This window comes from Populus nigra, chromosome 3 (genome assembly GCF_951802175.1).
Source record: "Populus nigra chromosome 3, ddPopNigr1.1, whole genome shotgun sequence".
Lineage (NCBI taxonomy): Eukaryota > Viridiplantae > Streptophyta > Magnoliopsida > Malpighiales > Salicaceae > Populus > Populus nigra.
Window position 1 is genome coordinate 24,094,663 of NC_084854.1, and position 27,559 is coordinate 24,122,221.

General features: G+C 32.1%; 3 protein-coding genes across 3 annotated transcripts; all 3 read left to right on the forward strand.

Annotated features, from left to right (window-relative positions):
- The first annotated feature begins 6,693 nt into the window (after window positions 1–6,693).
- On the forward strand, window positions 6,694–7,835 carry LOC133689890 (probable calcium-binding protein CML36). The gene has a single exon (XM_062109988.1). The coding sequence runs from the start codon at window positions 6,776–6,778 to the stop codon at window positions 7,520–7,522; it is 747 nt and encodes a 248-aa protein (XP_061965972.1). The 5' UTR covers window positions 6,694–6,775; the 3' UTR covers window positions 7,523–7,835.
- A 10,291-nt stretch (window positions 7,836–18,126) lies between these two features.
- LOC133688846 (nuclear intron maturase 3, mitochondrial) lies at window positions 18,127–20,747 on the forward strand. Its single transcript, XM_062108468.1, has one exon. It carries the CDS (start codon window positions 18,198–18,200, stop codon window positions 20,559–20,561), a length of 2,364 nt encoding a protein of 787 aa, XP_061964452.1. The 5' UTR covers window positions 18,127–18,197; the 3' UTR covers window positions 20,562–20,747.
- Window positions 20,748–22,296: 1,549 nt separating this feature from the next.
- LOC133689926 (probable methyltransferase PMT6) lies at window positions 22,297–27,346 on the forward strand. The gene is made up of 7 exons (XM_062110032.1): window positions 22,297–22,676; window positions 23,850–24,264; window positions 24,418–24,707; window positions 25,288–25,668; window positions 26,135–26,381; window positions 26,480–26,618; window positions 27,061–27,346. Exons 1-7 carry the CDS (start codon window positions 22,505–22,507, stop codon window positions 27,217–27,219), a joined length of 1,803 nt encoding a protein of 600 aa, XP_061966016.1. The 5' UTR covers window positions 22,297–22,504; the 3' UTR covers window positions 27,220–27,346.
- The last annotated feature ends 213 nt before the right edge of the window (window positions 27,347–27,559 follow it).

Sequence of the window (27,559 nt, forward strand, 5' to 3'; positions counted from 1 at the left end):
GTGAGAAAAAATACAGTACTTTCACCACATGATTTAGCTTTTCAGTTAATAAAAAGAAAAAAAAATTACAAAGCTAAATTCTCTACCAACTTAATATTAAAAAAAAACCAACAAAGATAATTTGGGAAGGAAAAAAACCCATGAGAAAAAACGTTGCAGCAATTGACAATGTTTTGCGAGGAAAACTATAACGCTTTTTCCAAATAAAATAAAATAAAAAACTATTTAGAGAAATATTGTAGCAATCCACAGTGTTTTGTGAGAAAAATTACAATGCTTTCCTCAATGATTTAGTTTTATTGTAATTATAATTCTTAACCAACTCAATATTTTAAAAAAATCAACAAAGATAATTTTGAAAAAAACCATAAAAAAATCACATGGAAAAACACTGCAACAATTCACAGTGTTTTGAAGAAAAAAATTATAAAGCTAAATTCTTAATCAGCTCAATATTAAAAAAAATCAACAAATATAATTTTAAAAAATAAAGAAATAAAATAGAAAAACTAAGTGGAAAAACATTATAGCAATCCATAGTATTTTAAAGAAAAAAATTACAAATCAAAAATTTTAAAAGGTAAAATCAACAAAAATAATTTTGAAAAAAAATAAATGAAAAAAAAGAAAAAATAAGAAAGTTGAAAAAAAAACAAAAAAAAAGAAGGGAAAAGCTATAAAAAAAAAAGAGGGAGAAGAATCATTGTGGATTACTGTTGTAATCCACGGTGTTTTGTGTGTTGGGGAACAATAAATCCCCCACACGGTTTAGTATATTAGTTAATATAATATATGCTATCTCATCATTAAAATAATATACATTAAAGTTTTCAATCTATAGATATCAAATAAATATATATTGTCATGGTAAAAAATTACAAAATATATACTTATTATGCTGTCAACTAGTTAATTAATTAATGAAAAAAAATGGACGGAGATTCGAACCTAACACCTAGTAAGTATTATATGTTTTTTTTTTTTTAGTTCATTGCGTGGTATTAAATTTTGCCGTAATTGTGGAGCTAGCCTGCCTTTGTCCACTTTCTAACCTTCTCCCCGTTTTTCCTTCCTACCTATGCATAAAATAGAATAAATGCCAACCATCTTTAGATTTCCTCCTCCCATTATAGTAAATAATAATATAGCAGCAAGTTGTGAAAGTGATGGGATAAAATCTTTTTTTAGGTCAAACTATGGGGTCACTCTCCTCGCTCCTCCTAGCTTAATTTCATTTTTCCAATAAAATGTTTAGTTAATTAATCAGCATCGTGTATAGTGTATAGTTTTATTCGTAAAAGTATCCTAACTTTTAATTTTGATATATATGACTATGGTGGGATTATCTCGTTAGTATAATGTGAATATTGTTTTAAATGTATTTTGTGGATCCATGTGAGCGAGTAAAACCCCGGCTGTCCCGGACTCTTACAAGAGGTGCACGCCCTCACTCGAACTCGAGATCTGCTATGCAGATCTTTATCATCACGCTACACTTCTTGGGGACTATTTTAATTTTGATTCGTATATGATAAAACTATATATCATCAATATAATCCAAGTAATGTGTTCTTTGATAATTAGAATAATCTATATTTTTTTAGGAGGTAGCATATCAATGAAGAGATTGAATTCCATTTTTCTTCTTGATTTTATTTGTCCATGCATGCACCTTACTGGTGGCCTTATATGGAGACCATGCGTGTCTAGTGCCTTTTCATGCTATTAAAAAAAATAAAAAATAAAAATTAAGCTCACATTCCATGGACAAAACAGGAAGGAGGACCGGGTTGAAATACCAATTGCCTAGATGATAGAATTGAATGATTTTAAACTTTCAAAAGACTGATTTGAGATTCGGTTAAAAGTTAGGGAGAGATTTGTGATTAGCTAAATTTTAGGTGTAAATGTTTGATCATTGATGTTTCATTCGGGTACTTTTCAAAACCAAAATTTACCCCCAAAGTTCTACATATATATAAAGTTGTCACGTGAAAAAATTAAAAGAACAATTTTTAATTCCTGAATTAATTTTTCAAATATCTTTTTTTAATTATCATGTCCGTCAACATTGCTTTTTTTTTTTTTCCAAATATATGTTCAGTTATAATACAAAGCAAGACATGCAAAGTTCTTTTCTTTTATTTTTTGAATTTTATTGTCATTTGTACTAAACCATTATATATATATATATAAACAAGATTCATATCATATTAATTTGATCTATTAGAGAAGGAATTTATCGAATAAAAAAATAACATTCCATTTATTTAGCTAAAAAATTATTAACTTTGGAGAAAAATATGAGTATATACATGTTTTATAAAGAGTCAATGACTATGAAATGAATAAAAGATATAATAACTATATAAAAAGAAACATCACATAAAAAGACAAGAGATATATATATATATATATATATATATATATATATTAAAAACACATCAAAACTTCAATGATAATATTCTCAATATATCATAAATATATTGATAAGATAAATTTATAAATATTACAAAAAACCAACTTAAAAATTAATAACGAGTCACAAAACAAGAATACACTCACTCCCTAGCATTTTATCCCCACCAACCCACAAAAATACAGAATTTTAATATATATATATAAAATGAGACACACACCTTCAACTGGCATCATTGTTTTCACTCTTTTTTTTTATGCTTTGAAATTAGAAAATTGGGTCAAATTATAAAAGTATATTCAACCTCGTAAAGTTTTAAAAGTGAAAGTTGAGTTTTATATGTGAAACTTATAAAAAAATTAAAAAATACAAAAAATATAAGCTTTTATAATTAAATTTTAAATATAATTATGTTATATTCAACCACAATCTTAACCTCAATCACGATAACTAAAACAAAACAAGCACTCGACATATGCGGTAATTGAGGGAAAGGCTTCTTTCTTTATAGGGTTCATGGGAAACCAAAATGAGAAAGCTAGGCGTACCTTTTCACTTGTGTTGCTTGTCAACAATACAAGTCTACGCAAAAAGTCAAAAGAAATGGATGTTAAAAATGATAAATAAATTTTTTTTTTATTTTAACAAAAATGAAAGATTTGGTGGTGGCAACTTGGAAGGCCTCCAGCAATTGCCAATGGAGGTCTCAAAGTTGATTTTTCCAAGTCAGAATTGTAAGTTGTGTCCAAGAAATTCATGAGACGAATCTCCATGGAACCCTCTTCCTTCCCTCTTCCTCTCTTTCTTTTCAGCAGTTAATTTGTTACCTTCTCTGAGAATAGGAAATGGTGGCGCAAATCGCAGCCAGACAAGTCTGAATAAAAATCTAGCAATAATTTTATAAACAGAGACAAATGCATGAGTGTGTTGGACTTCAGATCTCGTTTAATAGTTTAAGCTATTAGGTTAACATGGTTTGTTGACATTGTATCAGAGTCTTAATAACCAAACGGTCATAAATTTGAATATCACAATTCCTATTTATTTGATAAAAATTAAGCACAATGTAATGTGAACATGTGCAAATTTCAAGTTTAAAGGGCTTTCACTTGAAGATGTGTGTGTTAAAGAATAATATAAATTATATCATGTGACCTTACTTAATGACTTAAGTTATTGACAGAGTAGTCATTTTAAACATTTATTTTTTGTTTATTTATTATTAATTGTCTATATATGTTGCTTCTTCAAAATCACTTCTTCGCTTTCTATTGATTTATTTCTTAAAATAAACTAAACTTCTTCGGACCGTTGGTGGTATGCTTTTGAAATCTTAGGATCCCAGAAAAAGTCATGGCAACAAATGCTTAGCATCTTCCTCGAAGAATAACTCAAGAAATCCGCCTCACAGACAATTCAACCGTGATCACAATGAATTTTGAAGGTTCAATTGCTTGTATTGTATGTAATGTTGAGACAAGATAGCAAACAATACAGAATTAGTCAAACAAATAATCACAAAAAAATAATAATTAAATAGTGATGCAGCATCGTCTAGTGGTCAAAATCTAACTTCCAAAACATCGACCGAAGCACCTCCGCGTCCTCTCCACAAAATAATGATGCATGTTGCATAGTTGTGATTAATTTGACATATGTAAAAGCTTTTTTTTTCTCTTTCCTACTTGATTTTTATATTGATCTTTCAAAGAATCAAATCAGGCTCTCAGGTTATTGTCTTTAAGATTTGATCCCTACTCTCTTAAATATATATATTTTTTATTAAAATAATTAATGAAATTAAAGATTTTTTTTCTAATTTTAACCCTCATATTTTATCTTTTAAATCTAGTTTTCATTCTTTTAATTACTATTTTTTTTTAGTGAATATATATTGATTTTTTTTATTAAAACCTCTGCACATGCTTATTAAATTATGTGTTGCTTTCACTTCCGTTCATTTTGTGGGCATGCGACCGCTCTCTTTCATTCCTTTTCATTGGCGAGAACTTGTTTTCTTTCATTCCTGTTTGTGAATAATTTGCATAAGAGGAGATTGGAACCTTTGAATTGTGTGGCTAGCTGTGTATTGTTGTTCTCCACGTCAGAATTTGTACATTCCTGCTCTATCAAGATAAATTGAAAGGAATTGGTTAAAATAATAATAATAATAATAATAATTTTTTTACAATTTAATCCTTCATGGATTTTTTTCCTATCAAATATAATATTTCTTTTATCATTGCTAATTTTTTACCCTGCATGATTTTTTTAGATTGATTTTTCTTATTGTTTCATCCTACAACATTTAATTGGTTAGGTGTGTAGCTTCTTAGTCGAACCCGTGTATAAAATTTTATGGCTTGCTGATTTAAGGTATTAACCCGAGTTTATGAAGTTTATCCGGACTTCTTTGGTTTTTTTTTTCTTCTTTTATTTTTTTTAATTTGTTTTCTATGAGATCTTTCAATTACTTTTAAAATAACACGGGTTGCCTCGGGTTTTTTCCTGTGCTTGTTAGATTGAGCTTTTTTTTTACTCAAAAGGAGTTTTGTCTTTAAATTAAATTAATTGATTTCATCCTCCAACATTTTAAATCTGCAAGTTTTGAGCTTTTGGGCTCAGCCTCGGTCGAGAATTTACGGTTTGTGGGTTTCAGAATTTAACCTGGGTTTATAAGGTTCACTCAGGCTTGCTCTTTTTTTTTTTTTGTTTTTTAAACTTTTTTGATTTCATCTCTCAACACCTTTTTATTTATTTTCTATGAAATTATCTATCATTTTAAAATAACAAGGGTTCCTTCAATGTTTTTTTTTCTATCTTTGTTATATTTAACTTTTTTTGATTAGATTAAATTTATTAATTTCATACTCCATAGCAGGTGTTGAGCTTCTCAGTTTAGTCCTGATATATAATTTAATGGGTTATAAATTTGAGAGATTAACTTAGATTTATTAGGTTCACCCGGACCTACTTAGTTTTTTTTAATCTTTTAAAGTTTTTTTTCTTACATTTTGTGAATTTATTTATTCATTTTCCATGGAACTTTTTTGTTGTTTTGAAAGTTACAAGGTTTAACTTGGTTATTTATTTTCAACCTTTGTTGAATGTAGTTTTTTTTAAATGAATTTTATATTTTAATTAAATTAAGTTAATTATATAAGTGTAAGCATCATATGCTCGATGGTATTTTGTTTTTTTTTTTTTTTTTTACTTTAAAGATCATTGCTATTACAATACATGCTATCTCTTTCATTTACCAAATTCTTATATTGTTTTACTCTTTTTAAAGTGTTGTTACGGCCTCGAGCACAGCGCGGGTAGCTGTTTGTAAATCACTAAAAAACCATGACACGTGGGCAGTGCCAACAGGCCTAGAGCTCTGTAGCTAACCTTTGATAGAAAGAATCTTTAGCACACGGCAACAAGAAAACAGGGGGGGAGCAGTGCAGAAATCTTAAAGAAAATCAACTTTCAAGAAAAAAAAAGAAGACGTCTTCTTTTCGGTTCTCTCTCTTGTGATTGCCCAGGCATGCGGAGGTGGGTCCCAGCTTCTCCAGCAAATCATATCTCCAAGAATTTCTTTTTAATAATGATTTCTTTTTATTTTAATGACGCGGTGTCCATAGCACAACCCAACAGGTTATATTATTGAAAACAGCGTCACTTGTTGAAATATATTTGTTTTTTTATTTTATTTTTTAGTTTAATCTAAAGTCTTAAATAATATTTATCCCACATAAATCAAAATAGATGATATACTAAATTCTTTCTTATTCTTAATAACAATCCGTTTAAATTTTAACAGGATTCCCTAACTTATGATGATAATTATCTATAAAAATAAGTAATTACAGTGAAATTAAGATTTATTAACTTAGCATGTCAGTTAATAATAATCATGATAATTATCAATTAAAATGATTAGTTGTAATAAATTTAAATTTCAATAAGATTTTTTTACTAAGTTAGTAATTGGTTCGATCCGCTTCTCCACGTAAAAATAATAATAAAAAATTATATAAAACAATTCACACAGTATATAAAAATAAATTCACAAACTGATCAACATTCCATCTGTCATACCAAAGAAAAATTCATCCGACTAAAATACAACAATACAGTATACACATAAATGACAAAAAGAAAATAATAATACCACGAGCATCCACATATAAAAACATTATATTATAAATACATAATATATAATTAAATTTACAGCCACTACGCACACCGAAAAGAGAGAGCGCGAGAGAGAGAGAGACACATATAAATAGTGTGCAATTTCCAGGGAAGCTTCGTGGAAGCTGCCTCAAATGGCTGTCACCAGACTCACCACACTCCATTTAAACACTCATGTTCTGCTCTCTTGCCCCTCAACCACCTCCTTTCATTATTTCTCTCTTCTCTGTCTTCTCTACACTAATCTTCTCCATCCGTGTCCCTATCAATTCTCTAAATTTCGCTATGAAATTCATCAAAAAACTCAGCCCGAAAAACTTTTTCAGCCCCAGAAAAGACCGATCCACGGTATCCAGATCAGATCCATCATCGTTTGGCTCAGGTACCGCCTCATCCTCCTCCTCCTCCTCCGCGTCCTCCTCCGCTGCAGCCAAGACCGGTTTTCGGACTCCTACCAGCATTTTGCCACAAGTATCGGGTGACTGGACCGATATCTCGGCCGATCTTTATTTCGAGTTGACCCAGGCCTTTAAGCTAATTGACAGGGATAACGACGGCCTGGTCTCAAGAAATGAGCTGGAGGCTCTTCTTACCCGGCTTGGAGCCGAGCCGCCGAGCAGCGAGGAGATGGCCGTTATTTTAGGCGAGGTCGACCATATTAGTGTCGAGGCGCTTGCGAGTCGTCTCGGCACGGCTTGCGAGCCGGCTGGGGACGATGAGCTGAGAGATGCCTTCGTGTTTTTCGACTCGGATCGTGACGGGAAGATAACGGCAGACGAATTATTAAACGTTTACAAGGCATTTGGCGACGAAAAGTGCACGTTAGAGGATTGCAGGCGTATGATAGCAGTGGTTGATAAGAATGGAGATGGGTTCGTGTGCTTTGAGGACTTTTGTCGTATGATGGAGCTGCGGAGATGATCATGATCATGTGTGATAATTATATCATAAACTATAAATCATGTGATGATGGTTGCTCTTAAAAAAATGTCCCTTGAATTTCATCTTCTGTTTTTTTGTTTTTTTCTCTCTTTGGGATTGAATTGTGTACTAGGTTTTGTGGGGTTAGTTAGGGAGAAGAGATCAAAGAAAAAGATCAGTCAATCGGACGGTTGTGATGGATGATCTTGTTTAGAAAATTGTACTTCCCTCAACCGTAATACGAGAAAAAAAAAATCAGAATTGTTTTCTCGTAATTATGTGCGGAAATGTAATGCTAAAATTCTTCGCTTGATGATCTTGCTATACAATTACTTATCTTGCTATAAATCACCTTATATTAAATTTTTATATATTTTTAAAATAAAAAATATACATGCCCTATCCTTATTATTGTTATGTCTCTCCTCTTTTGGACAATCTCGATGTATTAAAATTATATATATTTTTTACTTTTTAAAATTTATTTTTAATATCAGAACATTTTATACTTTTAATTTTTTTTAGTTTTAAAAATTATTTTTTCACGTAAGCTTAAACGGTCACTTAGAAAGAAGCCAGTAGGATCGAAACTTTGTGTCTCAATTTTCTATTTCAAAATAGTATTAAAGTTATCTTAACTAAACTTGTTTTGTTTTTTATTGGAAAAATATCTTTTTAATATTTTTAAATTATTATAATGTGATGATATTAAAAAATAACTTTTAAAAAATAAAAAATAAATATTTTAAAATAAAAACTACTCTGAAAAACAATCCCTTGTACATTTCTAAAACACCCCTTTAAACTCTCATTAATCAGAAGAAGCCCGGTGTGCAGGTTCATCAGGAGTTGTCTCAGAATAAAACAGTAACTAAGGGCTTAGACCCTCATGTGCAGGAGGCTAGTTAGAAACCCCATCTGCAGGTTCATCAGGAGTAGAATTGCCAGGAAATAAACGCCATCTTCTGTCTCAGAACATGGCTTCGTGTGCAGGTTCATCAGGAGCAGAGCTGTCAATAGTGCTGCAGTTACTAGATAATGATTCTCAACTAAATTGCTTTTTTATTGTTAATTAGGGTTTGAACAGCGGTTATGAATCTCTCTGAACGAGGATGAATATTATTGCGTATCGTTGAAGGCTGGGCCTAGTGGCACAGGCAGACAGGTTGCACATTAAAATCATACTGTTTTTGATAAGGTTTCGAGCACCAACAATGGGGTATTGACAGCTAGCTGATGTAAGGGATTGCTAGGTCAGGGAGAGTCAATTCGTTCATGTCAATTACTGCATCGGGTCTGATTCAGATTCGTAGACAGGATATTAATTTGATGAAATAAATTATAGCAATTTTCAACAAAGTAACCTAGAGTTGAATTCCAAAACCTTCGGTCACATACAAGGGGTTGACAATCGAAGCAAAAGTTTCTGTTGAAGATTAAATTAAATGAATGAGAAAATAATAATTAGGATATTATTGAAGTGGAAGATCGAAGAACAAGAAGAAATTTCAGTGCAAGAAAAATCCAGGAAGGAGGGAGCTTGGCGTCCTGATGCATGGGTCACAGGCAAGCATCGAGTCATTGTACCTTAAAGCTGGTCTCCAGCTCCCACCAGCAATTGAATAGATGACTCGAAAGCAGAAATTCTTTGTAGAAGGTAATTCTCCATATATATAATGGTTTCTGAATCCAATAATTTTCGGGATAAAATCCACTAAATAGAAATATGTCAATGACAACTATTAATGATGATTCTATTGGCAAGTATATGCTAAAAATATATCATTATTAGAGAGAATGAATAAGATTATTAGAACTGATGATTGTTTAATCTGAAAACTTTATTTTTAAGATTTTTAAGATTTTTAGGCCTTCATCAAACTTTTAATTGAAATTCATAAGTGTTGAGATAAGAAATGAAGATTTTATTTTAACTTATTTTAAAGAATAACGTTTCATTATATTTTATCAGGATGAAATAGAACCCTTTTTAATATGGAAAGATAAAAGAAAAATTAGAAAAGAAATTAATAAATTATTCTCACAGTCATAGCACAAATCGTGAGGGACTGATTTGGTGTGTGTTTGCTGCAAAAGTGTAAGGTATTTTTTTAAAAAATATTTTTTAATTGGAAATATATTAAAATAAATTTTTTTTATATTTTATATTTTTAACATTAATATATCAAAATTATTAAAAAATATCTAAAAACATCAATCAAGCAACACATAATAGAAAATCATTTTGAAAAACACATGGAAACACAAAAACAAACCATCCCTTAATTATTGATGATGCATGATGCATTTTTCAATCTCATGAGTTTACATTTTAAAACCAATATCTAAAAAAAACCATATATATATAAGTATTTCTTTTTAAATGGAGCCAAGAATTTTAAAATAATTATTGGAATATCGATCATAGCTTCTTGTCTTCAAAGAACAAAAACAAATGAAAATGAATTTCATGTAATCAAGACAACACATTCAATTATTCATTATAATTTTTAGATGTAAAATTTAGGCCTTGATGCAAACCCTCTTATCGTGAAGCTTTAGCTCACAGTGGAAACGGGTTGATCATACAAAATTACTCGAGAATAGTACTTTGTGGATATTTGCCACACCGTTTTTACTGATTAATGTTTTTTTTTTTTAAAAAATGAAGTTATATGAACACAGGATTCCCTTCTTGATCCGTTGCTATATGATTATTCTAATTAAGCTTAATTATTCATGAATTCAATTTAATATTCCAAGTAAATATTAGGGTTCTTTCATATCACATGGACAAAAGAATGTCGTTAGTAATGTCCAAAAAGTTATTAGTTTAATATAGTGTAAAATGACGAGTATTCTATTTAAGATGATGGTTGAGATTGTTGTATTTAAAATATATTAAAATAAATTATTTTTAGTTTTTTTTATATATATAAACACATCAAAACTATCAGAAAAAAATAATTTAATATTTTTTTAAATAAAAAATACTTTTAAAAAAATTTAAAAACAGATAGACAAGTTACACTAAAAAGCAGAAGGAAAAGTTATGCTAGACAATACTAAAGGGATCCCATTTGACAAGAAAAAAAAAATTAAATCTGATAATTAATTATTTATTAATAACCATAAAATTATGAGCAGCATTATTCCTGCTGACAATCTGCGAAACTTGGATCGGTCCATATTAAATTATAGTTCCCGTTGTAGACTTTCCAATATAAAAACAAAGAATCTTAATCGCAAAAAAATTATGGCATAGGTAGTAATAATTATATGTTAATATTAGCCAATCGCCTGCACATTACTGTGTTCTTTTTTATATATTTGAACACCCGATTTTACTAATTGAGTATAGTTTACAATGACCACTTAATTTGTACTATAAAAAAAATTCAATACTATTTATATTAAGAAAAATTTGAACACATAATATTTCAAATTGGATACATTATATATGACTAATTTGTATTGTAAAAGAATTCTTTTGATATTAAAAACTTTGTTTAAAAATAATACTTGTGAAATTAATTAGATCTTTAATCAAATACTAATGCTATCCCAAATTTGTTAATTGGATATAAATTATATTTTAAGATCTCACTTAACAGTTTAAACTATTAGATTGAACTAATTTTTTGATATGATACTCAAGCAGTCACGATTTTAAATCTCATCATTCCCATTTATTTTATAAAAATGAAGTACAAGGTAGTATAGACTTTAGATCTTTGCAAGTTTTACATTTAAAGAGTTTTCAATTGAGAGAGCGTGTTAGATAATAATAAAAATCATATCTTAGAACCTCATTTAATAGCTTAAACTTTTGAGTTGAATTAATTCTTGAAAATTTTTATCAATTTCATTTTTAATTTAATTATATTGTATTTTTCCTTATCTTACTTTAATTTTATTTTTCAATTTGAGAGTTTTTATCCCCTTTTCAAAAGATTTGATATTTATACTTAATGATTTGGAGAAAAACTTGATACTTACGATCAATTATGCAGAGATGAGATATTTCGTCAATGGAGTGTGCATGATTGGACAACCTTTTTCTCTTTGATTTATAGTAAGCTAAGACATTTTTTTTTTGGCTTACGAGAGATGCAACAACAGTCCTATTTTCTGAAACCTTTGTAAGCTCAATTCAACCTAAAAAGAATTAACAATGACTTAGATTACATATATATTTTTATTACTATGAGTTTTATTGCTGGCTTACATGCACTTTGACTAATCTTAAGGATTCTGAAATTAACAATTATATAAGTCTCCAGTAGCTATCATATTAACAACTATAAAATTCAAATTTGAAACTACAGGGAGAGCAAACTTTTTAGTTCAAAACTCTTATTACTGGGTGGCCATATTTTACTATTATTGGTGGTTAAGTCTTGTTTAATATACTTCATTATCTATTAAGCTACAATCTTCATAGCCAATGAGCTTTGAAAATAACTATGTAGTCTGCTCTATATTTGATTCAATGGATTTTAGATTATTCTAAGAAAAAATTCATCTGACACACGAATTGGTTTAAAAATATCTCTCATGGGTTATTCTCAAGCGACCCACATGCCATGATAATCGCTTGAGAATAACACCATTTGCCACACGAATTGGTTTAAAAAAATATTCTTTGGATTATTTAATGGTGTTATTCTCGAGCGATTATCATGCCATGCCAAGATAATTATATCCTAATCGAATTTTAGGGTTGTTGAAACCTCTACAAGTCACTGAAAATGGGCGGTTGTGGCTTGAAGTGAGGGGTGGGGAAATTAATGGCTAAATGTTTGGTCATATATAATATTGGTGGGGATCACGAAAGAATACAGCACTTTCAACTACGCAACATATTAAAATGCACCACTATATAGTTTTTTGGGTTTACTATGGCTGGGAAAATGACGTTTAATGTCGATTAATTTGTCCTCTTTAATAAATAATATGTTAAATAATATAGTCTTGATAAAGACATCATGAGCGTTCCCTCCGATGTTAAAATCTTGTCCTCCCAACCTTTTTCCGGGAAACTTCCTTTGCCTCTTTCAAGAATCATAAAAATATTGGCTGGACTTTGTGGTTTTGGTGGTAGTTGACACTTGTTTTTAGATGATTTTTTAAAATTATTTTTTATTTTAAAAAAATATTTGTTTTAGTATTTTATGATGATTTTGATGTATTGATATAAAAAAATATATAAAAATTTTATTTTAATATATTTTTAAATGAAAAATTATTTATTACAATCTCAAATACTTCATTGTATAATTAGGATAAATAAGTGGTTTCAAACTTTGATTTCGGGTCGTCGTATATTTTGGTGTTATTTCTGTACGGTAAATTTTTAGACCAGTATTTATTCCATGATCATTTTATCTGAATATGGGAAAATCGTAAATTTATCTCAAATTTGTAATTTTGATGGAGTTTTATTTTTTTTAATTGTATTACTTTTATTTTAAATGTTTCTAATATGAGATAAAATTATTATTTTTATTATATTTCTAAGCAAAAAAAGCATTTCTAATCTCTAAATTTTGAAGAAACAAACTGGTTTAAAACAAAACTGGAAAATCTTTGAAGAATGCAACTGCGAGAGAGAAAAAGAACCAGAGACTGTATTAGAAAGTTCGAGGACTAAGAGTATATATAGTTTGAGCAAAAAGAAAGGAACGAAAGATGATTCATCTGAGAAAAAATAATATTGGATTCCTCCCTTGCCTTGACTCCCATCTCATAAAGCCAAATAGTAGAGGTGTTCAAAAAAACCGAAAAACCGATTAAACCGAGAAAACCGGAAAAAAAATAACCGAAAAAACCGAACCGTGAAAAAAAACCGATTAAACCGATTAAAATTTTGAAAAAACCGACCGGTTCGGTTCGGTTTCGGTTTTTTAAGTCTGGAACCGGAAAAACCGAACCGAACCGAACCGAACCGAAACCGGAAAAAAACCGAGCCAAACCGAGCCAAAACCGAGCCAAACCGAAAAAACAGAGCCAAAACCGAGCCAAACCGAAAAAACCGAGCCAAAACCGAGCCAAACCGAGCCAAAACCGAGCCAAACCGAAAAAACCGAGCCAAACCGGTTTGAACCGGTTTTTGCTCTAAAAAACCGAACCGAACCGAACCGAAACCGGTCGGTTTGAACCGATTTCGGTTCGGTTTCGGTTTTTTTTTTAAAAAAAAAAAAAATTTCCGTTTGGTTACTTTTTTTGATAAAAACCGAACCGAACCGAACCGTGAACACCCCTACCAAATAGGACCACTTGCTGTCAAAAAGGCAACCATGGCAGAATAGCTGGATTCAATCGATCATGCAATATTCGAAGCTGATAAAATGTTAATTTCAACGTCTATATATCTTCCATAGTGGAAGGCCCTACCAGCACCCCATAACCTGAGATACGTGAGGTAATTAAGCTCCAGAATGACTTTCGTCAGCATCGTGAATGTGATTTAGAGTGCCAACCATTTTGACTCGAGTTTGTGTTTTAATGGAAGATTATTGAAGGGGCCGCATGCGCCTTGATTATGACTCACGCAAATGGAGTAGGGAGAGCAGTACTGTTCTAGCCATCGTTCCACTTCATTAATGTAGCTGAAGGCAGCTCACAGAGGGGAAGAAAGAGCCCCAGTTCTTGTGGAAAGACACAGTAAGTCAACGAAAAAACTGCAGTATGAACGAATAATTCTGATTACACAGAGCTTGTGCCGTGGGGGACAGGACTCCAAAAGCTCACAAACCATTAGCTTTGTGGGGCTGGTGAGCACATGTTACAACTCTATCTGCTGTACCTAACGATATAAACTTATGGTTGGTATGGTAAACTGATTTAAGTTTTTTTATTTTCTTTTTATTTAAAGAAAGATATATCTGAGCATGTCTGGTTAGAAATAATTTCTGGTTAAATTAAAAGTTTGTTTTTGACTTATAAATTATAATTTATACGACACCCATTCTCCATAAAAGTTGTTTTGAATATTCTTTTCTACTAACCTTGTTTTTTAATTACAGTCATTTAAGCTCGAGTTAACTTATTATAAATTATTTATAAAATTAATTTTTGAATTATGATTTAAAGTAAAACACCATCATTAAAAAATCATGCCAACAAAATCTAAACTATTATGAATCTGAATTTGTACTGTTTAATCATATATTCATTAATTATTTTTATTAATCTTATGGATTTTTTGAATTAGTTTCATACATTCAAACTAATTTTTTGTTTCTTTTTTATCAAAATAATTGTCTACTATATTTATAGATATTAATCCTATGAAATTTGGAGTTTGAATTATTAGAAAAGAAAAAATCATTTGCCAAACATATCAAAACCTGTATAGGCTCTAAGGTCACGAATCTCTTATCGTTTGCCCTTTTTCTTTTCTCTTCCCTCTTTATTTTCACGACAAGAGAAGTGTCTATTAATCATGCATGGCCCTCTCGTCCAGGGCATCATTAGCATCAAAACTAGAGGTTCTAGCGACCAGGCATTCAGCCCACAGAGGGTGCCGACATGAGGACGACGGTTTTACTATTATTTATCAATGTTTTTTTTTATTATTATTAATGTTGATGTTCGGATTAATTTGTGCGTATCTTAACTAATCTTATAGGTTCTGAAATTATTGACCATGTAAGTCTCCAATAACACTGAAATTTGTAGAACTCGAACTAGTAACCTCTAATGAATTTTAGCATTGAAAAAAGAAAAAATTAGATTCTAGTTTTGGATGAAATAAAAAAATTCCAACTCCTATCTCCCAAAATCATGTTTTGTAAGCTTTAGAGATAAAAGAAACTTTACAGAAGAGATAAATAAATATATATATGGTTAAAAAAATAAAAATAAAAATGTAAAATAAATGTGTCTCTGATATTGTTTTGAAATGGATTTCTTTGCTTTTAAAACAGAAAGGAAAGAAATACATGTTTCTTTAATTTTTATTTTCGTTTTTCTATCAAAATTCTACCCCAAAAGCAAACAATTTAAGCTCCATAGTGTGCGTAGTAACAACCCCTTGGAATTCAATGACTTGTTTATGTGAAGTTGAATCCAATTCAGTAATTAGTGAATTCCTCCCACTGATGAAAGAATTCAATTCAATTCAATTCCTGTTTTCAAATCAAAACAAAATTCAAGAAATCATAACACACCCTTTGTTTTTGTTTCTCTTTGTCGTCAAACAAAAATATTTTTTGTTTACAATGGCAATGCGAGACTTTGAGCTTCAATAATTGCATTACATTGAATCATGTGATCAGGAAAGGCTAATTAGACCCCTAATGTTTGAGAATTAAATCAAATCAAATCACACCCCTATGTTTATTTTTATGCAAACTTATTGTTAAATCACTGTTTCTTTTCCCACGACAAGAAAAGGTTCCCATATATTGCGAGCCAGGCCCAAGACATAGCCTTAAATATTAGAGAGGTCGTCTTCCACAAGAATAGAGACAGTTGCTTTCAGCCCACAGTCTCTTTTATGGATGTCTAGCTAGAATCTAGGTTCGAAATGGAGGATTACTTGCTCATGGTCCGAGGGACGAGGGAAGTGAAGTGGCTTTGCCTTTCTGCCGGTTCCCTGAGGAGGCCCCAAAGGAGTTCGATCTCTTTGCCTCATCCCACGTGTGGTTAACCTCTGTTTCGACCATGGTTATCAGATCGATTCAAGGTTTATTTGGCCAAGAGATAAAATTTTGGATTACTCGGGTTCACTTAGATTAATTTAATAAAATTAAAAACAAAATTGAGGTTTTAATATATATATTCTATATTTATAATAAAAAATATAATTTTTTTCTGTGAATATAGAATATATATACTAATAAATTTTTAATTTTACATTGAAAAAATAATTTTTTTAATATTTATATAATTTTTTTAATATGAATTAATAACTAACTAAAATAATAATAATAATAATAGAATTGTATACATAAAAATTAGGTCAAGTAATAAAAAAATATTTGATGATCCCATTCGCGTGAGGCAACACTTTTTTTTATTTTATTTTTTATCCCTCCTTTAACTTGAACCCAATGCCCTTTCTATCACGGGAATATTTTCCTCCAATGCTCTTGTTTTAAATTCTCACTTGTAGAGAAATGCTACCTTGCTATGCCTTCTTTTTTTTTTTTTTTTCCTGTTTATAAAGAAAATATTAGAAGAAAAAATTAACATTTCTCTTGCAAGTTTTATCGGTTCGTGTCAGGTTATGGATTAACTTGACAGGTCACACAAGTTTTACTGGACCAATTGCAGGTCCAAGTTTTATCATTTACAAACTTGACTAGGGCCCAGAGTCACTTGGGTGGTGGGTTAACCCGCCAAACCGAGCCGGGTCTAATAACTATGGTTTCAATTATTATTTAAAAACTTGATTTGATCTGGTGGTTAACCCATGACCAGGGTAATTTAGAGCCTAAGCTAGGTTAGATTTAAAAAAAAATAGGAAGAGAATTGATCCGCTATGATCCAATAAAAAATCCAGGTTGACTCACAACCAGGTCATATCGGGAAAACCTAATCAAAACTCATTGATTTTTTTTTTAAAAAAATGATGTCATTTGTTATTTTTTTATAAAATAAAAAAATAGGTTTAACTCGGGACAAACTCACCTAATTAGTAGCCCAAAACTTATTCCAAATCAATTCTTAAATCAGGTTTAAAAACTATAGTTTAAACAATCATTTTCCTTCAACCAAATCAATTTCTTTTGATTTAGGGTTAATAGTGCTTACCCCTTCCTTTAACTATCAGCTTAAATGAGTTTTTGAGAAATCAAATTCTCATCCATTTCTTTTAATCCGAGTAAAGAGATAACTTAATTTGACAAACAGAAATTAATTAAAAATTCCCCTGAACTATAAAAATGAATTTAACAACAATATTGCTAGCTACACTAAATAGACTTTTTTCTTGATCCGAGGGTGACTCAGTTTTGTTCAATATTCCATCCCATCATATTCTTGGAGTGGGGAAATGAAAAACAAATTATAATTTTGGATGCAAAGGCTAAAATATAAATTATTTACAATACAAAATACAATTTAAGAAATAAAGTATAAATAAAATTTTGAAAAAAATATACTGATTTTTTTAACAATATTAATGATAATTATTAAACATGAACAAATTTGGATGAATTTAGAATTTAGTTGACGAATTCAACCTGAAACTTTTTTAAAAGTCAATTTAGAATTAATTAGACTTAACTTGATCAACTCAACAATTTTTCCTGTAACTTGGTTAAAATCCAATATAATTTCTATTTTTTTTTTGAAATAAAGTTGTTTAACTTATTTTGTTAAGAAATAAAAGTAAACTTGGATGAATTCAGATTAATTTAAACAACTAGTGATTCTGATTTTCGGTTAATAACTGTTTGAAATATGATATCACTTATTTTTTTTATTTGTAAAAGTATTATAATAATAATTTTTTATTTTTTAAAATTTATTTTTAATACCTATTCGAGAAATAATTTAAAAACATTAATTTCTTTTTTCTTACAAAAAAAACAAAAAAACCATGTTAAAACTCACCACGATACACTTCCCGTTCCAGTTAAGTTCACAATCCAAGCACGCACACCAAAAGGTCTCAAACTCCATTGCCACACTGTCTGCCATCTCCATCTGTTTTCATGTTTCAATGCTTCTTGTAAACCTCAAGAAAGTTACAACAACATTTGATCTCAGACTTTCATCTCCAACAACCTCTTCGCTTCAACTCCTTTATTCTACACTAACCTTAAACCCTAACACCAGCCAGAATCCTAAGACCCCACCAATCCAAAACCCTACAAAACCCCTAACAACACCCCAGCTCAAAACCCTAGTCCTTTCCCAATACTCCCATGGAAAGTTCTCCAACCTTATCCAAAACGTCGTTGGTTTACCTTCAGTCCTCCTCACTGCCTCTCAGAACCTCATTACCCACCACAGCAATGATGGGCTTAACTGCACTGAGTCGAACAAGTTGGCCGAGTCAACTCAGCCGAACCTCTCTCTTTACCACTCCGTTTCGAAGCGTTTCTCAATTGAAGAAATGGGTCGTGAGATTTTTGAGAATCGGTTTGATATTGAGGCTCATTGTGTCAAAATGAGTGATGAAGGTGAGACCTTGGTTCTGCCAAATTTGAAACTTAAGGTTTTTGTTGAAGCTATTAGGATTGTTTTAGAAATTGTTTATGATGATCGTTTTGTCACGTTTTCTTATGGTGGACGTGTTAATATGGGGCGGCATACGGCTATAAGGTACCTAAAGAATTCAGTGAATAATCCAAGTTGGTGGTTTAGTGTTTGTTTTAATGATGTTAAGTTTGATAAAAGAAAAGTAGATAAGTTGTGCTTTTTTATAGAGGAGAAAATTAAAGATGGGATTTTGATTGATGTGATAAAGAGGTTGTTTGATTGTGGTGCGTTGAGGATTGAATTAGGTAGGTGTTATTTAGGGAAGGGGTTGCCTCAAGAATGCGGGTTGTGTTCAATATTGATTAATGTTTATTTCAATGGATTTGATAGAGAAATTCAAGAGATGCGTTTAAGAATGAGTAAAGAGAATCCTAAACTCGATCAGAATGAGATCCTTGAAGGGTCTAGTTCTTCTTATAAGCCGCTAAAGATGTATGCTGTTAGGTACTTGGATGAGATATTAGTGATTACGTCAGGTTCGAAGATGTTGACGATGAATCTGAAGAAATGGGTTTTGAAATTTCTGGAAGGCGAATTGGAGTTGAATGTGGATAGAGTAAAGACAGCTATTCATAGTGCGGTTTCTGAGAAAATTGATTTCCTAGGGATGGAATTGCAGGCTGTCCCACCATCAGTCTTGCATCCACCAATGTCGGAGAAAGCCATTAGAGCAAGAAAAAAATATCTTAGACAGAAGGAAGTTAAGGCTTTGGAATTGAAAAATGCTCGGGAGAGGAATAGGAAGAAATTGGGTTTGAAATTATTGAGTCATGTTTTTAAAAAGTCGAAGCAGAGTGATGGGTTCAAATTTGATTTTCAAATTGAGAATGAAGTTCGAGAAATCTTTCAAACTTGGGCAGATGAAGTGGTTCAAGATTTTTTAGGCTCCCTTGAAGAGCGTTGGACATGGCATCGAATGCTCACTGCTGGTGATTTCCTCTCCCTGAGGCACATCAGAGACCAATTGCCACAAGAGCTGGTCGATTCTTATGACAAGTTCCAAGAGCAGGTACACAAGCATCTGTCACCAGTCAAGGCTAGAAAGGCATTGGAGGAAGAAGGAAGGAGAATCAAGGAAGAGGAGGAAAGGAAGTATGCTGAGAGAACCGTGGATGATCTGACAAAACTGTGCATGAAAGTCTCTGCACCTATTGAACTTGTAAGGAAGGCTGTTAAGATGGCTGGGTTTACCAATAAAATGGGCCGTCCCCGGCCTATCAGCATTCTCACTTCTCTGGAAGATGCTGATATTATCAAGTGGTATGCAGGGGTAGGGAGAAGATGGCTTGATTTCTTTTGCTGCTGCCACAACTTGAAGATGGTGAAAACTGTTGTAAGTTATCATCTAAGGTTCTCTTGTATTTTGACGTTGGCAGAAAAGCATGAAGCAACAAAAATTGAATGCATTAGGCATTACACTAAAGATTTGAAAGTCCCAGATATGAATGGAAGTGAAGAGGTTCACTTTCCCACAGAAAAGGAGGTAAAGATGATGGGGGATAAAAATCTTTCAGATCCAACACCTGTAGATGGAGCTTTATCTTTGCTACTGATCAGACTGGCTTCTGATGAGCCATCACATTCCTGTGTCGGTCATTTTTGTGACAAAAATGATACTGTTATGTATCGAGTGCGGTTGCTGCAGAACATTTTAAATGTGAACCCAGCCGATGAAGACAAATGGGTTCCAAGGATGAGTGCAATTCATGAAAGTCTGAATCAGATGTGTTTCCCTCTTTGTTCTGATCACAAAAGTGACTTGTATACTGGGAAAATCACCCTACAGGATGTTGACTGTACTTCATATGTGAATGTTGACTGAATATTGCGGTAGGAGCATTGCGTTGGCGTTAGTTATCAAGGCTACGTACTTTAGTAGCCTGCATCAATCTGGTCCTTCTCTGTCTTCCAAACACAAGTGCAGCCATGCAGTTGCTCTGCACATTGTTTTCACCTAGGTTGATTTATACAATGAAAACGATGGTTCTCCTGATCCCAATTTATAATATTTCCTAAGTACATGAATAAACAATCCGAGGTACTTCCCCTGTTGGTTTTAGTTAAAAACTTGATCACCAATTGAACAGACTGTTGGAAACTCCCTGAACATGACTTCCCTAAGGCAGTCCTCTGGATGCATGTATGCTTCTGGGTGCACTACAAATTGGGTGAAGGAATCCTTGACTACCTCAGACGGAGCTTGTTTCACATTCCTGAAGAATATACAGTATGCACTCAGGAACCTCTATCCTTAACATTTACATACAATGTGGAAGCATCAATGATGGAGGGGTTGGAATCCATGGGATTGGTGATGAAGCTGTAAAACATTTCGATAAGATGTTGGAGGAAGAAATAGAGCCCAACAGTGTAACCTTCTTAGGTCTGCTGAAAGTTCTCTTTATTCAGAACTTGTTCGTTTGGTGGGAATTAATTTTTTTTTAAATAAAATTTTGAAAATAAATTATTTTTTAATGTTTAATAGTGTTATAAAAATAATAAGTTTGAAAAAACTTTCTAATGTTTAGTTATATCATAAAAAATAAGTTATTAATGTTTTAATTTTTTTTTCAAGTTTATTAAAAGAATAAAGAAATCTTATAGATAAAAAAGTTGGAGGTGAAATTAAAAAAAATCGAATTTTATAAATTGTCTCTAATAAAATAAATAACAATTAAAATAATGAAGATCAAATTTGATAGATAAAAAGTTGAAAGATGATGAAATAAAAAAAATTTATAATTTCATAAATTATTTCAAATAAAAATAAATAACAATAAAAAAATAAAGACCAAATATAATAGATTAAATTTTAAAAGATAAGAGAAAAACAAATAATAAAAAAAAGAGAACCAAAGTTGATATACAAATTAACTTAGATTAAATTTTAATGGATGAAATTAAAAAAAATATTCACAAAAAAATATAATAATAAAAAGATTGATGATTAAATTTGATATAATTAATAAATAATAATATATTTTTGAAATTTTTATAATTTTTAAAAAGTGTTTTTTGTTCAAAATAAAAAGAAAATAATTTCTAAAAATCAAGTAATATTTTTTCTTGATTAGAAATTTTGTTTGTGTTAATCAATTATTTTAATAATTAATAAATAAAAAAAGTGAAAAATAAATTTTTAAAAAACCACTGTTATTGAAATAAACAGTAGCTTAGCTAAAATCGTACACAAGGGCTATTGAAGATTGACGGCGGCATCTCTTTGGAAGGAATTTGCGAGAATTAATGAACATATTCCAATTTAATGGAATCACGAGTCATAAAATGCAAAACACCTTATTTAAAGGCTAGTTTCGAGATGCAGGGACTTAAGATATAATATGTTTTTTTTAAAAAAAAATTTAATTAAAAATATATCATATAAATTTTTTTTCAGTTTTTTTTAGTACTAACATGTTAAAATCTTCTAAAAATATAAAAAATATAAAAAAATATTTTAAACAACATATAATAACACAAAAACACTTTGCCAAACACTCAAAAGTCACGTGCATGTCATGTGCCGATTAAAAAAGTCGGTGATGATAACTAAACAAACTAAAACCAAAATTAAGGAGATTAGCCAATGATCTCTCTCTCTAGCTCACAACACAACACAACACTTCTTGTTTCCTAGATTTGTGTCTAAGACAGCTCAAAGAGGAGATCTTTCTCCAAATCTGCAAATGCCAATTTAGTTCCTTTGCTTCCTGCAAATCGTAGAAGCAAAACCCAGTTTCTATTTCAAGAGATAGAGACAGAGAGATGGGAGGGTACTCATGGGGGTCAGCCTTTGATTCAAAATCAGGGCAGATGATAATGGTGGCTTTGTTATTAATGGTGGGTTCATTTTACACTGGCACTCTTTTTGGCAATAACAATGCCTCCATTTATGTCTCTCAACTCTCCTCCTCTTCTAATTCCTCTTCATCTCATGGTATGTTCTCTCTCTCTCTCTCTCTCTCTCTTGTAAAGTTTTATTTTATTGTGATATTTATGCAATTTTCTGCATTGCATGGTGTTTTTGGAGATGGATTTTGTTCTGTGGAATGTAAAGTTGGTGCTTTTTTATACACTGGTCCCATTTTAGTATTTTGCTTTGAGCTTAAATTTTGTGGGTTCTTTTTTCTTGCTGTTATTTTGGGGTTGTAATTATGTTTTTCTTTATTTAATTGGTGTTCGAGTTTGCAAGAATTCAACTTGGTGGGTTTTGGATGGACCCATTTGGAAAATTTTTAGGCTATTTGGTTAAGGATTGTTAGTGCCTTGCTTTGATGACTAATGTTTTGCTAATAAATCCTGTAAGCTAGTAGCAATTAGAAAAGGTAATAGAGAGCTCATAAATTGCAAGATGACATTTAAGGCCACACAACATGTAGATGTCTTGATACTCTGAATATGGAAGTGATATCATTTTCTTTGTTTACAGAAGCATATTGATTCATATCCTGGACGCCTCTTACCTTTTCTCACCAGTGAGATTGGAGGGTTAGATTGGTTATTAAGAAAATGAATTGACAGATCACCATGAGAATCTATTGAATTGACAGATTGGTTAATAGAGTACGGTAATGTTAAATTGCAGACATTCTAAGTTTCTGACATATTGACAGAAAATAGATCTGGATGTGACATATTTCAGTGGGGATCAAAGAAGGAAATCCTCACCACCACTACATGGGACCAATCTTAGGTGCAGCTGTGTAATTCTTTAATTTGCATCAAGCATATTTTCTAGTTGCATGCAATGTGCTATTTATCAAAAGGAAGCCTCGGGGAGTACTTGTTGCATTGTTCACATGTGGATGTATTTTTGGGATATAGTCGTTGCTGCATTTGGGATTGACATTTTATACTCATACATTCCAGATTTGCAACAACCACGGGTCAGATTAGATGTTAAAACAATTCTTTAGACCTGGAATATCAAAGCTCATGCAGTAAAAAAAGTGATTATATGACCATGAACATGCACAAATTGTGTCTGTTTCCATCCTCAAACTATAGTTTAATTCGCATCAGCCTTTGGCATGTTGGTAATGACTGCATATGAAACTTTACACTTTTGGTCTGCTACCAAGTTTAACAACTTTATCTTCTACACTTGCAGGTATTTACACATTCACCAACAAAGTTTCTCTTGCTTATCGACAAACACCAATTATAATCCCAGAAAGTGGGATGAATGTATGCCCTTTGAAGTTCAACGAGTATATTCCTTGCCATGATGTTGCTTATGTGAAAACTTTGTTCCCATCCTTGGATCTTTCTAGAAGAGAAGAGCTAGAGAGGCATTGTCCTCCCCTTGAGAAGCGTTTATTTTGCTTGGTGCCGCCTCCAGAAGATTATAAATTGCCCATAAAATGGCCAACCAGCAGGGATTATGTGTGGAGAAGCAATGTGAATCATACACATCTTGCTGAAGTCAAAGGAGGACAGAACTGGGTGCATGAGAAAGATCAGCTATGGTGGTTCCCTGGTGGTGGCACTCATTTCAAGCATGGAGCAGCAGATTACATTGAGAGGTAGATGAACTTAAGCTTCTTATATCACTTATTCACATTCAAACTAGTTAATTCATCATTTCCTACGATGGCAATGATACCAGTAATTGATGATATTTCCAAAACCCAGGCACTATAATGTTCCATCTCTTATGATTATTTTTTTGACTGCAGGTTAGGAAATATGATAACTGATGATACAGGTGATCTGCGTTCAGCTGGGGTTGTTCAAGTTCTGGATGTTGGCTGTGGTGTTGCTAGCTTCTCAGCTTATCTTCTTCCTTTGGATATCCAAACAATGTCTTTTGCTCCCAGAGATGGTCATGAAAATCAGATTCAGTTCGCTTTAGAACGAGGAATTGGTGCCATGACTGCTGCCATTTCCACAAAACAGCTACCATACCCCTCTAGCTCTTTTGAGATGGTTCATTGTTCGAGATGTCGTGTTGACTGGCATGAGAATGGTATGGCGCTTGAGCTGTGGCATTTGAAAATTGTTCATAGGGAGAAACACGTGTTTCAGATAAATGCTTCATGCTCTTCATGCATTTTTCTGCAGTCCTTTTATCGAATTGAAATGATATAGTCAGCCAAAAGAAGTGATCTCTGATTTCTTAAATTTTTCTAATTGCATATAGTAACTAACACAAAGGAACAATAGTAAATCATACCTGGAACTACAAATGCATCTCTATGCAAGTTTATTATTCATAATTCGTAGCATTGCTTTTATGCATGCCAGCAGATTGCTGTATATATGAAATGCATCAGCTATCTTTGCTACCAAACAAGCTTTTAAATCAGTTAGTGAAAGTGCACTATGAAGTTTTACATGCAGATGCTACCCTGATATGTGTTGATAAAGATCGTTATGGCCTGGCAAGTATATGAATTGTTGTTCATTGTGTTTGCAAGCTCCTGGACATTTTCCCCCCCAAGATTATCTAGTTAAAAAAAAGGCTGTTTAACTTATGTTTGGATTTTACACCTTCTCTTTAATTCATTGGGCTTTTATTTTATTGCAATATTTTTTTTTTAGTGCAGGTGGTATTTTAATCAAAGAAGTTAATCGTCTTTTGCGAGATAATGGATATTTTGTCTATTCGTCTCCACCTGCTTATAGAAAGGATAAAGATTATCCATTGATTTGGGATAAGTTGGTAAATCTGACTTCTGCTATGTGCTGGAAACTCATTGCTCGAAAAGTTCAAACTGCAATTTGGGTCAAACAAGAAAATGAGTCATGCCTCCTGCACAATGCAGAGATGAAACAAATAAACATCTGTGACACTGTGGATGACATGAAACCATCGTGGAAAGCACCACTGAGGAACTGCATACCAAGAAGTGCACAAACTAATCCTCAGAAACTGCCTCCCAGACCAGAACGTCTTTCTGTATATTCAAAGAGTCTCAGCAAAATTGGTGCGCTCATGTGCTTTTTATGAGCTTAAAGTAATTTAAAGTTGTGTTTGTTCATCCCTGCTTTTCCTGATCCCTGGTCATGCCTGAGTATGGTATCTTTTTCAAATTTGCATTCTATATTAGCTTTTTGTTTCAAAATCAAGTACACTGCAAGTGTAGTCAAACTGCATTATGATGAGCACAATGGAAGATATAGATATCAATATCAAATACATTTTATAGTTTCAAGTAGTTGGAAGCAGCTTGGGGGCAAGCTGGCTAGGATTGCCTGTGCTTTCCTGTCATCAAAATCACTGGGACAGGGTTCATGTGGGAAATTTCAGATGAATGACTAGCATTTAACCTTGTCATTCGTAGTCCCATTTAACTTGTCATTTGTAGTCTATCTCTTTGAACACTTGGAAATTGCATAAGCCATGTTAAATATTCAATCTGACATGATAATTTCTGCACATTTTTGTTGCAGGTATCACTGAAGAAGAGTTTTCTTCAGATGCCATATTCTGGAAAAATCAAGCTGGCCATTACTGGAAGCTGATGAATATCAATGAGACGGATATACGAAATGTCATGGACATGAATGCTTTTATTGGCGGATATGCTGTTGCTTTGAACTCGCTGCCTGTTTGGGTGATGAATATAGTTCCCATGAGCATGAATAATACCTTGTCAGCTATTTATGACAGGGGTCTCATAGGAGCTTTTCATGATTGGTAAGAGATTTTCAATCAATTCAGTTGTGCTCAAGCTATACTATGTGGATGCAAGGATCTGTAATATGCTAGTTTGCTTACCACACTTGTTACTTCAGGTGTGAGCCATTCTCAACATATCCACGAACATATGATCTATTGCATGCCAATCATCTCTTCACACACTACAAAGACCATGGAGAAGGTTGCCTGCTAGAGGATATCATGCTGGAGATGGACCGTATTATCCGACCTCAGGTAACTGTTTCTAAAATATTTCATCTATCAAAGTCTTAAAAATCAGAGAAGTTATATGGTGAATGCCAGGATGAAGAATGAGATGGATGGGATTTAATCAACTAGATGTAAAGCTATACCCAGCCTCTCTGAATTATATTAGACATCATATGCTCGTTACACTAGCACATTATTTGCATTACCTGTAGGCCATTTTTGTTACATGGATGCATGACAAAGCTAGCATGGAGCTAATGTTTACGTCCCTTGGAATTTATTGCCATCTAGATCTGAGAGAATATATAAGATACTGATTATCTGATCTGATCTTGTTACTTAATATGGTTTTATCCATATCAACCATTCTATGGATTGTAGCCTGACATTTAAAATCATTTACGCTTTTGTGTCTGTATCCCACATTACATTTGATTCAGAATCTTACCAAGACTATAATGTGCAGGGATTTATTATCATCAGAGATGAGGAATCGTTTACATCAAGAGTCCAGCATTTAGCTCCAAAGTTTCTGTGGGAGGTCGAATCACATGTTCTGGAAAACAAAGAAAAGAAGACTGAAACTGTACTAATATGCAGAAAGAAGTTCTGGGCATTGGTATAAGGTGTACTTTTTACAGTCTTTTTTTCATTTTACCCTTTGTATCTTGCATTTGCTCATCAGCTCATGCACCTTGTAGAAGGTAAAGAGGTCATCAGCTTGTAGTAATTTATCATTTGCTTTGTGGTTATTTCATTTCTGCATGTTTGTTGTTCACCTATACAACACACACACACGCACATACACCAGTGGATACAAGACCATAGAAATTAGATTTTCTTTCATATTTCTTAGAAAACAAAATTTTACCAGCCTCCCAAGAACTATCCATTCCCCCCTCATGGGCATATTTTGCCGTTTTCGTTTTCATGGTATTCGTGCCCGGTCAATGCATTTTCAGCTT

Bases quoted from the DNA above. Each gene is read 5' to 3' on its own strand.
- LOC133689890 (XM_062109988.1), top strand. From the start codon at position 6,776: ATGTTCTGCTCTCTTGCCCCTCAACCACCTCCTTTCATTATTTCTCTC.
- LOC133688846 (XM_062108468.1), top strand. From the start codon at position 18,198: ATGCTTCTTGTAAACCTCAAGAAAGTTACAACAACATTTGATCTCAGA.
- LOC133689926 (XM_062110032.1), top strand. From the start codon at position 22,505: ATGGGAGGGTACTCATGGGGGTCAGCCTTTGATTCAAAATCAGGGCAG. The intron at 24,265-24,417 runs GTAGATGAACTT...TTTTGACTGCAG, and splicing joins GCAGCAGATTACATTGAGAG to GTTAGGAAATATGATAACTG. The intron at 26,382-26,479 runs GTAAGAGATTTT...TTGTTACTTCAG, and splicing joins ATAGGAGCTTTTCATGATTG to GTGTGAGCCATTCTCAACAT.